General features: G+C 38.7%; 1 protein-coding gene across 1 annotated transcript; it reads left to right on the top strand.

Moving 5' to 3' along the window:
• The first annotated feature begins 886 nt into the window (after positions 1-886).
• LOC115453646 (xaa-Pro aminopeptidase ApepP) lies at positions 887-17462 on the top strand. The gene is made up of 18 exons (XM_037447710.1): positions 887-969; positions 1982-2058; positions 2471-2595; positions 4364-4535; positions 5799-5905; positions 7306-7441; positions 7771-7866; positions 8561-8637; positions 8835-8969; positions 10376-10450; positions 11392-11469; positions 12253-12383; positions 13020-13172; positions 13932-14061; positions 15263-15440; positions 15994-16085; positions 16790-16903; positions 17251-17462. Exons 1-18 carry the CDS (start codon positions 938-940, stop codon positions 17440-17442), a joined length of 2100 nt encoding a protein of 699 aa, XP_037303607.1. The 5' UTR covers positions 887-937; the 3' UTR covers positions 17443-17462.
• The last annotated feature ends 103 nt before the right edge of the window (positions 17463-17565 follow it).

Below are 17565 nucleotides of genomic sequence, written 5' to 3'. Positions count from 1 at the left end.
TGCATTTAATTCGACTGTTATGGCGACGGGGCGGTCGACGCTCGGGCCGTATCAATGCGAGCCGCTAGGGCTGTACAAGCATGTGACTATAGTAAATACTGCGCTGTTTTTATGTGCAATTTTGTTAGTCTATGACGCGTCTATTTGTAAAACGTCATTGTCTTAATCTACTTTGTTCTGGCGGTCGAAACCGTACCCAGAAGCTAATAAAACGATCGCAAACCAATAATTTAAATTAAATGATAAGTATTTGGCAAGATAATCTATCAAGGATAAAAACATAAATGCTATTGCACCCTAAACATAATCTATGATTACCTTATCAACATATAAAGGCGGTAAATACTAGATAAAGACCGTGACTTCTTTTTTCAGGTCTCTCGTATGTAAGCGTCCGCCTGGGTAGGTACCACCGCAATATCTATTTCGGCCGCCAAGTAGCAGTGTGTAGTCACTGTTGTGTTCCCGTTAGAAGAGCATTGTAGTCAGTGTAACTACTAGACATAATAAGACTTAACATCTAATATCTCAGGATGGCGAGCGCAGTGGAATACCAAACATTCAAGGTGATTGAGGGTGTTTCTACTGTTTATGGATCGCATCGCTTACCATCAGGCGTACGGCAAGCTCGTCTCGTTATTCAAAGTAAAAAATAAAACAATATAACTTGGAAAAGTCAGAGGTGGGCCTCAGATTTTGAATCTGCGGAGTTACCTCACAGCGGTCTATTACTGCCTTAAGTATAGTAAAATGATTATTGTATTTTTTATATAAATGAATAACGACATAAGCAAGTCGCTTGCCTGATGGTCGAAACCGCCTCAAGGCTTACAAAAACTGTTACAAACAAACGACTTATTACATATATTTAATCCATATTATCAACGAAACAATTAATCATAATTGATATCGTAACGCGTGCTCATTCGATATTAAAATGGCGGGCCGATACCATCTTACATGTTTAGCGTGAGTAAATTTAAATAAATTAACCATTTACTTATCACATAGCGTTGTCAACTCGTTGCAGGCAACACTATAACATCACTACATAGTATAAAACAAAGTCGCTTTCTCTGTCCCTATGTATGCTTAAATCTCTAAAACTAGGTACGCAACGGATTTTGATGCGGTTTTTTTTAATAGATAGAGTGATTCTAGAGGAAAGTTTATATGTATAATAACATCCATTAAATAGTGGAGAAATACTGTTATTTTGTTATGTTATACCCGTGCGAAGCCAGAGCGGGCCGCTATGTTTTTATATACAACGTTCACAGTTTTTCTGTAGTGTATTTAGTATCAGCATTGCACCCGTGCGAAGCCGGGGCGGGTCGCTAGTAAATAATAAAATCAGCCCTGTATTTACTGTCCCACTGCACGGGCCTCCTCTACTGCGAGGGATTAGGCCTTAGTCCACCACGCTGTAGTGCGGGCAGACTTGACACCCTCAAAATTCCTATAGAGTAATTCTTTGGTATGCAGGTTTCCTCACGACGCGATGTTTTCGGAGGATGCACGTTTAGCTCCCTTTACATGACTTATTTTTGTACCTTTTTATAAATTGACCCTTGTAAGGCAATCATATCTAAACGACAAATATACCGAAAATGAATTATATAAATATTTAGAACCGCCATAATATGTTTCTGCGTCATTTGATCTAGATTTTGTAGGTCTAGGACAATTTTAATATCATTAGGCTATATCTTTATAAAATAAAAAGTTGAATTGTTATGAATTTTTATATTAAAATCGAAACTTTAAATCACTCTACTCAAAAAACTGATTGTCGCTTAGATATTATTGCCTTTTAAGCGTCGAAATGTATGCGTCTCAGTATTAGTACATATTGTATTGTTTAGTGCTAACACGAAAGGCGCAATTCGAGACTATTTATTAAAATATTGACAACCACCCGCCGTTATGTGTGAGATATACCAAGTATACAGTACGAATAAATGTTTCATTCTATTTTTAGGTTATGTCTAACGCTCGTGACAGCTCATATTCCGATGGGATATTACGACTCGGCGGAGCCAAACTCGCCTATCTTCGGTATGTATTAATTCTAAAGCGTATGCGCTTGTTTCCAAGAAACACTAAGGTTAACCCCTATTCCGTCTACGGGGACGAATCCGTCTTTTTCGGGCGTTCTAATCAAAGGTTTACTTTCATAGTTAGTTTTGGTAAATAGACGATTTTTCGACGCTGATTAGAATGGCCGTAATTGCAAAAGGACAGATTTATTGGTTATTTATTGCTTTGAATGATGAGACGAGATTGCCGTTCGCCTGATGGTAAGCGATACGACCGACCATAAATAATAGAAACACCAACACTTTGAATTACAAAGTATTGTTTGGTAATCCACTGCGCTCGCCATCCTGAGACATGAGACGTCTGATGTGATGTGATGATGTGTTTGTTTTTGTTTATTTTATATGAGATGTTTACAATTTCTTTCCAGTAACGAAGTCATCCTCTCCAATCTTAACGAGGACTCAGAGTCGGGACCGGCTGGACGCTGTGAGACGAGTGTTGTCTAATGAGAGGATTGATGCGTTTATAGTGCCGACTGCGGATGCGCATAATGTAAGGAACATAGCATCACTCTGTACCTCTTTAGAAGTAGTAGTCCTGGATTTGTTAATAGGCGTATAGGCCGCGGATTAGGGGCAACAGCATCTTAGGAGCGGCAGATTTCAGAGGCCGCTCACTCGATTTAATTAATCATTCGTTTATTTAACTTTAGTGCCTTCCATAATACAAACAAATGGAAAATTATTAAGTATTTTAGAAACCGAAATACATAAACCTACCAACATGGGGCGGCGGAAATAAAGTGGCCTACACTCATCTATACTATTATATAAAGCTGAAGAGTTTGTTTGTTTGTTTGTTTGAACGCGCTAATCTCAGGAACTACCGGTCCAATCCGAAAAATTATTTTTGCATTGGATAGCCCTTTGTTCGTGGAGTGCTGTAGGCTATATATCATCACGCTATACCCAATAGGAGCGGAGCAGTAATGGCTAATCTCAGGAACTACCGATTCGAACTGAAAAATTATTTTTGTGTTGAATAGTCCTTTATTTGTGGAGTGCTCAAAGTTATATATCATCACGCTATGACCAATAGGAGCGGAGCAGTAATGGCTAATCTCAGGAACTAACGGTTTCAACTGAAAAATTCGTTTTGTGTTGGATAACCCTTTATTTGTGGACCGCTATAGGTTATATATCATCACGCTATGACCGATAGGAGCGGAGCAGTAATGGCTAATCTCAGGAACTACTGGTTTGAACTGAAAAAATGTTTTTTTGTTGGATAGCCCTTTGTTCCTGGAGTGCTATAGGCTATATATCATCACGTTATGACTAATAGGAGCGGAGCAGTAATGAAACATGTTGCAAAAACGGGGAAAATTATTAGTTTTGAGAGCTTCCGTTGCCTGCGCAGCGTAAACGGTTAAAGTTATGCAACAATGATGTATGACGGGATTGTTCCACTTAAAAAGTTCTAAAAAATATATTATAAAACAAAAGTCCCCCGCTGCATCTGTCTGCCTGAACGTGTTAAACTCAAAAACTACCCAACGTATTAAGATGAAATTTGGTATGGAGACAGTTTGAGACCCTGGGAAGAACATAGGCTCCGGGGAAACTACTACTTTTATAACGAAAAACTTTAGCCTGAAAAACTTTATAACGCGGGCGGAGCCGCGGGCAAAAGCTAGTAAGAAATATAAATGCGGCGCTGAGAAGTAGGCACAGATTACAAAAAATTAGGGATAGCCTATTTGGGTGTGGAACGGACTGTCGAGACGAATGTCCGCTGGTTCAAAAACCAAACGCACCTCTGACTTTTTTAAAATTTGTGTATTCTTTGTGAATTATCGTTTGCTTTAACGGTGAAGGGAAACATCGTACGAAACCGGTATATCCGAAAAATTCTTCAGGAATTTTAAGGGGACAGGCCTCTTCTACTATTAAGAAGGTTTTAGCACTTAGTTCACCACGCTAGCGTAATGCAGGTTGGCAGAATTCATCCCTTCATAATTCTAATGGAGATCTTTTTAAGCATACAGATTTCCTCACAATGTTTTCTTTCGCCGTAATTTACAAATACTCATATATCATCAGCAATGTGAAAAGTGCGTGCCCTTGGGTTTTGGAATTGACGTGTCCGAAACTCGGCTAGGAGGGATTAATTCATTCATGTCATTCAACAATTTTGAACTGAATTTCAATCCCATTCCCTTCATAAGGTGTTCCGTCTTTTGCTGTTATAGAAAACCTTTTATTTACATTTGTTTTCGCTCCCTCATGACACACTAAATTCAGAAAGGCTTTCTTCCCAGTCACAATACATAGCTCCAGCCGACGCGCGTCGCGTGTGGCTATCTGGACTCCGAGGGTCATCAGGGACTGCTGTAGTGACACAAGACAAGGCCCTCGTCTGGACTGATGCGAGATACTTCACGCAGTTCGAGGTGGAGGTTGACAGCACGCTTTGGACATTGATGAGGCAAAGTAAGGCAAATTGAGTCTGTATTTGTCATCAATTTATGCTTTTTTTATGTTAATTGTTCGGTCTACCCCCCTATCTTCTTCTTTAGGTCGTTATAAATATGTCTCTAAATAAAACTATTTACGGATTTAATCGCTGTTTTTATATTATAATTTTCTACCACGTTTCGAAGGCTTTGCAGCATTCATGGTCGGGGCGGACTGAGGTGGTCATCCGCAAGTCAAAGTTAAATATCTACTTGCATTTTAAAATTAAGCTTATACAATTTTTTTTGGATATTGACGGTTCAAGCTACGCAGAATGAGCTCACAGTGTCTTGCAGTCTGTCCGGTCTTATGGGTTCTGACTTAATTAAATGTAGAACTGGATCCCAGGCTTGTGCAAGCTTCCAACCATCTTCCCTATTGAAATTCATGTATATATTTATAGCTTCAATTTTCCGAATGAACCAATCACAATAACTCATTTGTAATGGCAAAAAATACTTTATTCTGATTGGTAAATTTTTGAGATAGATCGAAAGAACGAATGGGTTCCTTTATTGGAAATGGCTGACACGATTCTGCTAATTAGTTCAATTTTAGCGTGCTATTAGAAGACTGTTTATGACGCATTTACACCTTTTTAACCGACTTTCAAAAAAAGGAGGAGGTTAGTAATTCGGCGTGTTTTTTTTTTAATGTTTCTTACTTCAGGACTCGCTCATTTATGGACCGATTTTTAAAATTATGTTTTATTAGAAAGAGTATACCTGCAGATTGGTCCCATAGATTTTTTCGTATATTTGTTCATGCATTTATCTAGCTAACTGGCAATTTTAATTAGGCACTGACTCCAAAATTGGCATCCGATATATCATGTCATGTGAAATTATTTTTTTGGTTTTGAGTCTTTTTGAAGGCGGTTTAATTTTTTGTTAGGGCCTGTTCAAGTATTACGTAACGCAATTTGGGAGGGAGGGGAGTCTTGTAAAAAGTTACGATGCGTTACAGCGTTATGTGACATTTTTTTTTATTTTAATACAATAACAAAGATATTTTAATTCTCCGGTATTTGGGTAAAATAATTGTGAATATTACAAAAAAAAATGTAAATTTAGGGTTAGGGTTTGGAGGGGAGAGGAGTACTGGAAAACATTACGGCGCGTTACATGGGGGCTCAAACATCTTCAAAACTTGCGTTACGTAATACTTAAACGGCCCCTTATTAATAAAATCATTAATCATAACAATATTTATCTGTTCTGTTTCTCAAATCATTTTCAGACACCGATCAGTCCATCCAAAACTGGCTAGCAACGAACTTGCCTGCGAACTCCGTGGTTGGAGTCGACCCCACCACTTACACAAGAACTGCTTGGAGGACGTTAGAGGTAACACTTTTTTTATCTATACAGGGTCATTTTGATAATGCGGTACTAAATGAAACCACATACTCCTCTTCACCTTTGCTGACATTGTGCCAAAAATCATTCATGAGTAACGTATATTTTCACCAAAAATCCTGGTTTTAGTTTTCTGATTTTTTGATCATTTTGTAGTTTAATACAAATATGGCATGTGCGTGAGAGTATTTCTGACTAAAAGTGTGATGTTGAAGCTGCGACGAATTCTCTTAGAGTAGTAGTAGTGGCATTAGGACGCGTAAAATTAAAATTACTTTTTATTACTTTATATTTATTTTGTTCGAAACTTACACTTTTTTATTTTACATCTATGGTTCAAGTAAGTTATCGTAAAGTGTTATTTTAAAGTAGATAAGTATATGGTTTCATTTAGTAACACGATGTGAAAATGACCCTTTATATTTATCTATACTAAAGACATTCCCGCCCTCACACACACCACTACAACTCCTGTAATGGATCAGCAGTGACATTGTATGACACGACCAGTGAAGCTCGCCGTGTCTCAAACACTAATTTGTCATTATCCCGCAACGACATTAATCACATAGAAAGATAAGGAGATGGAAATGGTAATTGTCCACTTCTATCGCAAAGCGGGAGACAAAATAATGAACAAAGGAGGCATTTTAACAAGGATAGGGACGTTTACAACTACATAAGCCAGTTGTAAAGCATCACGGATAAAAATTAAAAGAAAAAATCCATACCTATATCAAAAGCTGAAGAGTTTGTTTGAACGCGCTATATCTATCAATTGTTGGTAGGATGTATTTTATATCCGCCCGTAAGTGTCGCATTCCGAGATCAGCCTGTGTATACCCGATTGTAACAAGCATAATTGTGTCGACTGTCGGGTTATCATCTCTCGTCAGTCGACATTCTATTGGACACCACTCTTTACCATCAAGTGCAGTGAGATCACTTTGCCATGCATGAAAACAAAGACTAACACGTGACGCATTGGTCTTTCGATCAATCAGAGACATCAAAATTAACCATCGACTTACGAGTCGCGTTGTTTTCTGTTATTCTAGAGTGGGATGCGCGGTAATTATGATTTACTGGTGGTAGGTCTTTTATATGTAACAATCTTCCTGGGTAGGTACCTACCACCGCAATATCTATTTCTGTCAAGCAGCAGTGAGTAGTCTGTTATGTTCCGATTTGAAGGACATTGTAGCCAGTGTAACTACTGGACATAATAATTAACATCTCATGTCTCAGACGAGCGCAGTGAAATACCAAACAATACTTTGTAATTCAAGGTGTTGGTGTTTCTACTGTTTATGTTCGTATCGCTTACCATCAGGCGAACGGCAAGCTCGTCTCGACATTTAAAGCAATAAAAAAAACTTTCGTTTCAGACCACGCTGAACAATGCAAACATAACTTTGCGCGCTGTTCCTGACAACCCCGTGGATGCAGCGAGAAGGAACCTTAATGATGGACCACCAGCAAGGCCTAACAATCCGTTATTAGCACTAGGAGTTAACTATACCGGTAAGTTTGGTGTCATAGCCTATTCCAGGATTTTAAAACCTAACCTAGAAAGCATTAAGTCTAAAATAAGTTATGTAGAATTTCGAGAATAAAGTACGTATAATTAATTTTTCAGTTCTAAAAAGTAGCAACACCACCCAACACCTTGAATTACAAAGTATACTATGTGTTAAACTGATGTATAACCAATATTACTGTAAAGTTTCATCCAAATCTGTTCAGTAGTTTATTCGTGAAAGAGGAACAAACATACATCCATCCTCACAAATTTTCGCATTTATAGGTAGTAGGATTACCATCATCATCACTTGCAAATCGTTTATTTTCAGGGAGAAGGTCCAGTGACAAGCTAGCAGCAATCATCAGTCAAATCCAGTCGCGTGGTGCTGTCGCTCTTGTACTGACAGCTCTTGATGATATTGCTTGTAAGTGATTTTGAAAAGAGCAACACCAGAGTTTCTTGCCCGTTCTCTGGTGAGAACTGCTTTCCGAACTGGTGGTAGAGTTAATATTGACGGAATCTAAATCATGTATAACATTTTACAGGTTCAAATAAATAGTTTCATTTGATTTCTTTTAGGTTAAAAAAAAAAAAGAACGTCATAAAGGCCAAACATGACAGATCATTTTTAACCGACTTCAAAAAAAGGAGGTTATCAATTCGACGTGTTTTTTTTTTTTTTATATAATTATAATACTGAACAACTTGCATGCTTTGTGTGCATACTCATGTTTTACAGATAAAGAATCTTGAATCTTGAATAGAATGACAGCGTTTAAACGGTATTTACGAGGAAAGAATGGAGGCCACTCAAAAACCTTCTAAATTTTTATTCTGCTTCGGTAAACTGATCCCTCGGCACCTAATGCTATGTGGAGTAGGGGTCATATAAAATGCCGAATAACATACTCCTCTCCAGTTGACACAATTATGACGGCATGTTAGAAATATACAGTTGTTCCCGGAACACGACTCACATCGGTCACTATGGCAGGTTTTAATTTATGTTTGATCGCTATCCAAGCGGATACAAATACTTACCACTAATATATATTTACTTATATCCCAAAATAAACCCTACATCAAATAATCGAATTAAAACAATGTTTAATTTTCAGACACATTGAATCTACGAGGAAGCGATATACCCTACAATCCGGTATTCTTCAGTTACTTGGTCATAAGAGTTGATATAGTGAGTATTATTTAACCCAGCGGTGTCGACTTGGACGCGCTTCAAGTATTATGCATACACACTGCTTGGCGGCAGAAATAGACATTGCGTTGATACCTAGCCAGGCGGACTCTCATATATGAGCGACCTGCCATCAGCGATTGCTCTGGTTACCATGCCTACCGCTTCGGTTATAAAGGTGTGATGTGTATTTTCAGGCTGCACCTAATATATTACTGTTTTGGGACAACGGAATCTTATCCCCTGAAGTATCACAACACCTGGCTTCCGAAGGAGTGCAAGTCCAAAGCCGGCCGTACTCCCAGATCTTTGAGTATTTAAGGAATCTGACCGTAAGTATTTCTGGTAAAATACCAGCTCTGTGATACACAGGTTCATTTTGACATCGCGTTACTAAATGAAACCATATATATCTACTTGGAAATAACACTTTAGAATAAGTTACTTGAGCCGTAGATGTAAAATAAAAAAGTGTAAGTTTCGAACAAAATAAATGTCAATAAAAGGTAATTTTAATTTTACGCGGCCTAATGCCACTACTACTACTCCGAGAGAATTCGTTGCAGTTTCAACATCATACTTTTATTCAGAAATACACTCACGCACGTGCCATAATCGTATTAAACTACAAAATGATAAAAAAATCAAAAAGCCTAAACCGGGATTTTTGGTGAAAATATTCGTTATTAATGGAAGATTTTTGGCACAATGTCTTCAAGTGTGAAGACGAGTATGTGGTTTCATTTAGTAACGCAATGTCAAAATGACCCTGTATACTGTCTTCAGCACGAGTCTTTACTGAGAGGATTTAGTTTAGTCCAGTAGTAATGAAGACTTTACATACCCTCGAAACTCTTAGAGAATTTTCAGGTATGTAGGTTTCTCACTATGTTTTCCTTCACAGTTAAAGCGAGCGATAATTAATAATACATACGTATTCATGTTTACGAGGTGGACAGAAGTCCTAATAAAAGGCGCAGGAAGTCGCTGGATTTAGGCCGCTTTCAATAGTTCGATCTAGAAATCTTTTGGGAAGGCCAATTAGGGAATGTAGGGAATTGATAATGATGATACACGTATCTTTAGAAAGGCAAAAGTTTGTGTGCGGACCTTCGTTTCAACAGTTCATGCGCAACTGTTTCTCACGATGGTTTGCCTATTATGATTTCTTATGTTTACGCGAATGTTAGATATTAAAATTAAACCATTTTTCGGATTTTATCGCGGTTTTTTATATTTTACTTTTCTCCCGACGTTTCGAAGACTTTGCAGCCTTCATGGTCACGGACGGGATTGAGATTTTGTTCGTCCGTAAAGTCAAAGTTGCAATATCTACCTACATTTTACAATTATACAACTTTTTAAACGAGATAACTAAAATATTGAAAATCGCGATAAAATCCTAAAAATAGTTTATTTTTAATCTTTTGTCTATTGTTTATTGTACCTACTACTTACTTATTCCTTGTTTAAATGATGGTAATTATAATATATATTTTTTTATCGTCTTAGTAGGCAAACGAGCAAGCATTCCGCCTGACGGTTAGCAGCATCCTTAACCCATAGACTAAAGCAATGCTAGAAGCACAGCCAAGCCATTGCCTACCCGATATATTTATGTGACTGCACACCAAAAGGGGTCTCACAAATGTGACCATGTGTGACAGGAGAAAGGGGGAGATTCATGTGACGCAATTAATGGATGGCCCTCGTTATTTGATGATAAATATATTTTTAGGCAGAAGTTCCCCATGGCAGTACGATATGGCTCTCAGAAGATGCAAGTCAAGCTGTGAACATGGCTGTCGAGAGCGTAAGTCATATCCTTTTTTCTATATTGAGGTTATAGCTTAAGGTCCATTTTTCATACATTTTGTTTCACGTTTAATCTGGGTAACTAAACAAGTATTGTCAAGTAAAGAATTTAAATTCACGTCTAGTTAGTGATTAGTTCTCGCAGTTGAAAGAAAAACGTAAAAATAATTAATATGCATGGATATTTCGGCCTTTAAAAATTAATACGACGAAATTTTACGTTTCATTTAATTATTTTTACGTTTTTCTTTCAACTGCGAGAACTAATCACTAACTAGACGTGAATTTAAATTCTTTACTTGACAATACTTGTTTAGTTACCCAGATTAAACGTGAAACAAAATGTATGAAAAATGTACCTTAAGCTATAACCTTAATGAATGATTTTAACGCTCTAAGTATGTATCCTGTTGGAAGCGGCCTGCATTCAGCGATGCAGGCCGCTTCCAACAGGTCGACGTGGAGATCCTTGGGGGAGGCCTATGTTCAGCAGTGGACTTCCTGTGGCTGAGATGATGATGATGATGATGATGAACTATGTATCCATTTTATGTTTCTAGTGGCTACAGGCATAATTGTATCGACTGAGGGGTAATCATCTCTCATCAAAATTCTATTGGACCCCACTCCACTTACTATCAGGTGTAGCGGGGTAGAGTTGTGTCCGTATAAAAAAAATCTGATTTATTTTGATTTAAAAAAATTTACGACAACCCTCTGAAGTTCTGGGTTCGAATCCCGGCTCGCGCAGTGATATTTGGATTTTTCTGCTCAGTATCAGCCCGGAGTCTCGAATTTGTGCCCGGTGTGGCGGTAGGCTCGCCCACTATGGACGGAACACACTTGGCGAAAAGTGGGTCTCCTAGTTGCGCCTCTGCATACCTCTTCGGGGATAAATGCGTGATGTGTGTGTAATGTAAAAAATGTACTTTGTTTCAGAATGACGCCATACGTGTGTTGGCGACAGTATCTCCCGTGGCTTTGATGAAAGTCATGAAAAACGACGTCGAACTTGAGGTGAGAATATTAAATTATAATATTATTAAGGATAATAATAAAGGTTTTTTATTTTTTGCTTTTCAGTTTTGGTGGTTAATTTTTTTGTTAAAAAGTTATTTTAAATCTTTTCTACACTTAGGCTTAGAATTTTTGTTCAAATTTTATGGGACCAACTTCGAACTATACCCTATCCAAAATAGAATTATCAAAATTAGTCTAGTCTGTAAAAAGTTATGCGTGACCTAACATTAAAAAAAATATACGTGTCGAATTGAGAACCTCCTCCGTTTTGTTTTCGTTAAAAAGAGGACAAAGTTTGCTTCCTTGGTGTAGTGTAAATGAAAATGACTGCAGCCACTACTTATGTGCAAGGTTGTCACGTTTTGTACACTACTATCGCGTGTCAGTGGCGTTTACAACCAATACAGACGCGCACGCCCATGCATGGAGGGACATTATGCGGCCTTAGGCTCATAGTGAAATTCATATACCTCTTGGTTGCCAAATTCACACTGAGGCCTATAAGGGCTTGCGAACCTGGTCCTCTCCCCTCCGCCCATCTTAAGATGGTCCCTTCTCCTTCAATACTACCTTCCCAACTTTCCTTCAGAGCCCTGCAGTCGCTAAACGGGGGAAACCAGTATACCGTTCGCAGGTTTCCGTGAGATCCAATATTAAAAAAAAAGAACGATACAGACGCACAACTTGCAACTATGGTGTTCACTGATTCCTCTACCGAAGTTCTGTTGCGGCACCGTTACAAAAAACCTTTAATTCTGTTCTATATGTTCAATGTTTTAGGGTTTCCGAAATGTTCACGTAAAAGATGGAGTAGCGGTTGTGCGAGCTCTTCACTGGGTGCACCAACAGGTGGCGCTAGGAGCCAATGTCACTGAGGTGAACATGTCGGACAAACTTGAGGAGTTCAGAGGGTAAGATGGACGACTTGAGTGTAAACTTACGTAGAAAATTATTAAGTATAGCAACATTTATATGTTACACAGCGTTTAAACCTCTGAACTTCCACAAATGTTTCAAGATCAAAATTAGCCGATTCAATCCAGTCAAAATGAAAAAAATTGTTACTTTAGAGTAACATAATTTTTGGAGGGGAGAGGGTCGGACAGGAAAGCGTTACGGCGCTTTACATTTGGTGGCGGTCTCAAAAATCTTCAAAAATCGCGTTACGTAATGCTTGAACAGCCTCTAAGCCGACTTGCTGCGACAGTGGCTGGAGGTTGACTAAGTGAATGTCGGGCAAATACCTTGCGTTCGTCTTGCCACTATTGAGCTCGGACAATATACTTATCTATGTAATGAAAACATGTTGGCCTTCTGCATCTGGCCTCCGACCCAACGGCCAATGATAACAGCTTTTGAAGATGTTGGTCGAGGCTCTTTGATATGAACGCATGCGCAAATCAGGATAATAATTGTAGAGTCCACATCCCACATGTCAGTAACCTCGTGTGCCATGTCTAAATATTTAGACATTTTGTCTTCTTCGGCCTTAAGATTATAATATTATTAAGATTTGTATGATTCACGAATCTTTTGGAATATTTTAGCCAAGAGAAAGACTTCATGGGTCCGTCGTTCTCAACAATTGCTGGCGCCGGTGAGAACGGCGCTATCATACACTACAGCCCTCTGAGAGAGGGACCGCAGAGGGTCATACGGAAGGAGGATATGCTGCTCGTCGACTCTGGAGGACAATATCTGTGAGTGATTTCTTTTTATTGTAGATAAATAGCCTTTGTTCGCGCTTCAGCCGCGTGAAGGTGTTTTCCGGGATAAAAGTCCCGCTATACATTTTCCCAGGATAGAAAGTAACTTATAACCTTCCCGGGGTCTTAAACTATCTCCGTACCAAATTTCATAAAAATCCGTTCAGTAGATTTCGAGAAAATCGATAACATACAGACAGAGAGAAAAGAGGATTTTATTTTATAATATAATGTAGTACATAGATTTTCTAATTGAATTAAACGACATTTTTCTGAAAAACTAAATTTCATACACATTTAAAATTAGCACATAATATTTCTATTTTTTTAAATAATATTTTTTTTCCAAAATTAATGTCGCTTAAGTCAGATAGCCTTTCAACCGCCGATATTGTTTAATGTTAGTTACAATACGACTGTCATTTGTCCAGGTAAGTAGCGATAGCCTAGTTGCATGTGGAACGGACTTGGGACGAATGTTCGCAAGTTCGAATCCCAAGGGCACACACCTCTGATTTTTCTAAAAAATTATGTGTGTATTCTTTGATAATAATCGCTTGCTTTAACGGTGAAGGAAAACATCGTGAGGAAACCTGCATATCTAAGAAGTTCTATAGGAATTTCGAGGATGTGTGAAGACTACCAATCCGCCTTACAGCGTGGTGGACTAAGGCCTAATCCCCCTCAGCACTAGAGGAGGCCCGTGTTCTGTAGTGGACAAGTATATAATACAGGGCTGATATTATTGTCCAGTGACGGAACAACCGACATCACCCGCACTCGTCACATGAGCACGCCGACGCCTGCGCAGCGCCGCGCGTTCACACGAGTGTTGAAAGGGCAGATCAGCTTGGCGACCGCGGTGTTCCCTGCTGGCACAATGGTATGACTATTGAAATACTCAGAAATTATGTCACCAAGTTAACGACTGTATTGCACGTAAATTGGTATTCGAATGGCCGACCGAGTTGTTATTGTGTTCGTAAGCTGGATACAACTGTCAACGTTGCTACACTATAAATCCAACATGAGTGTTGCTACACTATGATGATGTTTTTTATATGTTAGTTTTCACCTGACGTTCTGCGTAGATCGGACCATCAACAGCTAAAATTAAAAAAATTTAAAAATGTAGGTAGATATTGTAACTTTGATTTTACGGATGAACAACACCTCAGTCCCCCCCGTGACCATGAAGGCTGCAAAGTCTGCGAAACGTCGGGAGAAAACTAAAATATACAAAACCGCGAATCTGAAAAGTAGTTTAATTTTAATGATTATGATGGTATTTGTTACGTCAAAGCGGCGTCTGAATACATTCAGCCTTTTTTATTACGGCAACGTAATGCACCTGATGGTAAGTGGAGTGGGGTCCAATAGAATATCGAGTGACGAGAGATGATTACCCCTCAGTCGACACAATTATACTAGCCTGTTGAGTACATCTCGCACCTTAGGAACTAAAGTGACCTTTCTAAAAATTGAGATGTTTATTGATTTTGTTAGAAAACGACTTTCCAAAGCATGCTCTATAACCCCATGACGAGAAAAGACAAAATTATATATAGAAAGGATCCTCACTTTCGACGACCGCTCAATTCACTGCCTTCTAGATTGTTTTCAAATGTTTTTTATTAGTTTCACGTAATTTTTGAGTTAGGTCACCTTAGTTCTAAAGATGCGTTTCTGCTCTGACGTCTTTGTTTAAATATTTCTTTTATTATTTACATATATCCCTTAAAAAAAATATTTTTAAAATAAAGTTATGTAAATTATCATTTGATTAACCGGTTAAGGAAAATATCGTGAGGAAACCTGCATACCTGAGTTCGCTATAGGAATTTTGAGGGAATGTTAAGTCTGCCCGCACTACAGCGTGGTGGACTAAGGCCTAATCCCTCTCACTTCTCAGTAGTAGAGCAGGCCCGTGCCTAGTGGGACAGTACATAATACAGGGCTGATATGTTGTATCTTTCCTACGGGAAATCATGGCATAAAGGCCAGTCCTTTTGTAAGGCTAGCGAGGGGACATGGGTCCAACACGTAGAGGCCATACAGGGCTGATATTATTATTATTACCCCAGGGTCACACAATAGAAGTCCTTGCCAGAAAATCCCTATGGGACGTGGGCTTGAACTACGGCCACGGCACGGGCCATGGAGTGGGACACTTCCTCAACGTGCACGAGGGCCCCGCGTGGATCCTCAGTAGCCAGGCAGCCAATGACCCTGGCATCAGGCCCAAGATGGTCTACAGTAATGGTGGGTTGTAATTTGAACTTTACTACAATAGAATAACGAAGGCGCTCCGGATTACGACCACGGATTACGACATTTCCACCAGGTCAACTTACGACCCCTATCAATATTTCATTGATAGGTGAAGTCAAGCCAACATTATAGTACTTTACTATCAAACCAGATCAATTCTCGTGGACCCCCATTTTTGGTTACGCAAACGTAGACCCCGTCAAGTCTCCTGTAGGCGCCTGGGGGTCCACCTGGACCACTGGAAATCAATGATATATTTAGATATAAGTATGACGGCGTGTCTCATGAAAGTCAACGTTAAGAGTGACACCGTCAGTCACTCTAGCGGAGCGTCGTGTCGACGGTAGTGGGGCCGACCATCTTTACTTGGCTTTTGGTGGTACAGAACGGCCAGCGCACCACGTTTGCGACGAATCGCTACAAAACGTGTTAATCAGTGTATCAGTGTTATAATGAGTTCAGATGAAGGCCTTGTTGTGCGTTCAAGTATAATATATTTGTTTTTTGTTGAGACTAGTTGCTTTTATATTTATTTTATGTCCAGAGCCTGGGTACTACGAAGTGAACGAGTACGGCATCCGGCATGAAGACTTGGTGGAGACAATCGAAGTTACCACCAGCGCTGACCATTTGCAAGTAAGTTTGAACTTGCCCATATGCTGAAGGCAACAGACAGAGCGTAAACCCTTCCCTTCCTTCCTAAGATTCAACAGAAGTAGGTAATGTATACTGTTGGAGATTGGAACCTTTGTTGTGATATTATTTTTGTTGACTACTTATATTATTTTTTATGAGTTCTAAAGTATTTGTGTGTTCCCTTGTTATGTTTGCTTAGTTACCTATTAAGGTGAAATAAACACTCGTGTCAATAACACATCATTTTACTCAACTTTATTAATAACTTAGAGCATATATGTAGTGTATCTGTTACTTACAACACATACCTTTGTTAAATTATTGGAAAATTTTCTTTTTGCCCCTCTAGGATTAAAATTTGAGATTTAATTTAATAGAAATTATACGATAATCGCATGTGCGAAAAAAATGACATCGCGTACATTGTACAAGAAAGTTGCTCGAGCGATTCTTTTTAATCGCAAACGACTTTTTAATTCGTGCGTCGTAACAGAATGCAATAAACTAACGATTGTTGCTAGCAATAATTGCATATGATAGTCGCCCCAACAAATTCTCCGTCATTCATTAATTCCAAATCGGTTAATAAATAACCAAGTTCTTTGATAACATACCTACATTAAAAAAATACAAGTCGAATTACAATCCTCCTGTTTTTAGAGGGCTAATATCGGATAAATATAACCGAATTGAAACATTTACAGGCCAGTGGTATGGTGGGTAACTTCGACGGACGCGGCGCAGTCGGTTTCTACACGATATCTTTGGCGCCGCACCAGACGTCCTGCTTGGATGTTAATTTGCTGAATGATTTTGAGGTATTTTATTAGATTCTTTAATACTAGAGTTTATTGCCGGTAATGAGATAATTTTTTTTATTTTTTCAACAATAAATCTACTTTTTTTTAATAATAATAACTTTATAAAAACAACAGAGCTAAGAACAAGTTTTATATAAATATTCCGTGAAGCATTGGCATTATCTGAGTTTTATAATAACATACTTATGCATAACTGAAATAAGGAACAATAGTTTTTTCCAGAACCTGCTTGCGTACTACAAATGTGATTTTTTTTTACTCAATGAGCAATAGCAAACCGTCTACAAAGCCATGAACCTACATATAAAACTTCCTAATATTGTTTTTTTTTATTTCATGTTCAGCTTTCGTATATTAACTCGTATCATGCCCGAGTATTCTCCACCCTGGGCCCCATACTGCGACAGCGCGGCCTCACGGACGTCCTGGCGTGGCTTGAGGACGAATGCGCTCCGATACAACGCAGCGCTGCTGTCTGGATTACTGCCACACCGCTGTTGTTGATAGTGTCTGTTGTTACTGTGTTTAAGGCTTAAATAAATTGTTTCATAAATAATTTGTTGTTAAAATTAAACATAACCTACAAATTGCGATGCGAAAGGTAATATTTTATCTCTGCCTGGATATCGGTCACCGTACGCGTGTTAAAACCCGTTATA

This window comes from Manduca sexta, chromosome 1, assembly GCF_014839805.1.
Source record: "Manduca sexta isolate Smith_Timp_Sample1 chromosome 1, JHU_Msex_v1.0, whole genome shotgun sequence".
In the NCBI taxonomy this organism is placed as follows: Eukaryota; Metazoa; Arthropoda; class Insecta; order Lepidoptera; family Sphingidae; genus Manduca; species Manduca sexta.
Note: the sequence above shows the minus strand (reverse complement) of the source record. Positions and strands in the feature narration are given on the sequence as shown.

Excerpts from the sequence above, each read along its gene's own strand:
- LOC115453646 (XM_037447710.1), top strand. The coding sequence starts at position 938 with ATGGCGGGCCGATACCATCTTACATGTTTAGC. Across the intron at positions 11,470-12,252 it reads AAAACGACGTCGAACTTGAG|GGTTTCCGAAATGTTCACGT; the intron begins GTGAGAATATTA and ends TCAATGTTTTAG. Across the intron at positions 15,441-15,993 it reads CAAGATGGTCTACAGTAATG|AGCCTGGGTACTACGAAGTG; the intron begins GTGGGTTGTAAT and ends TTTTATGTCCAG.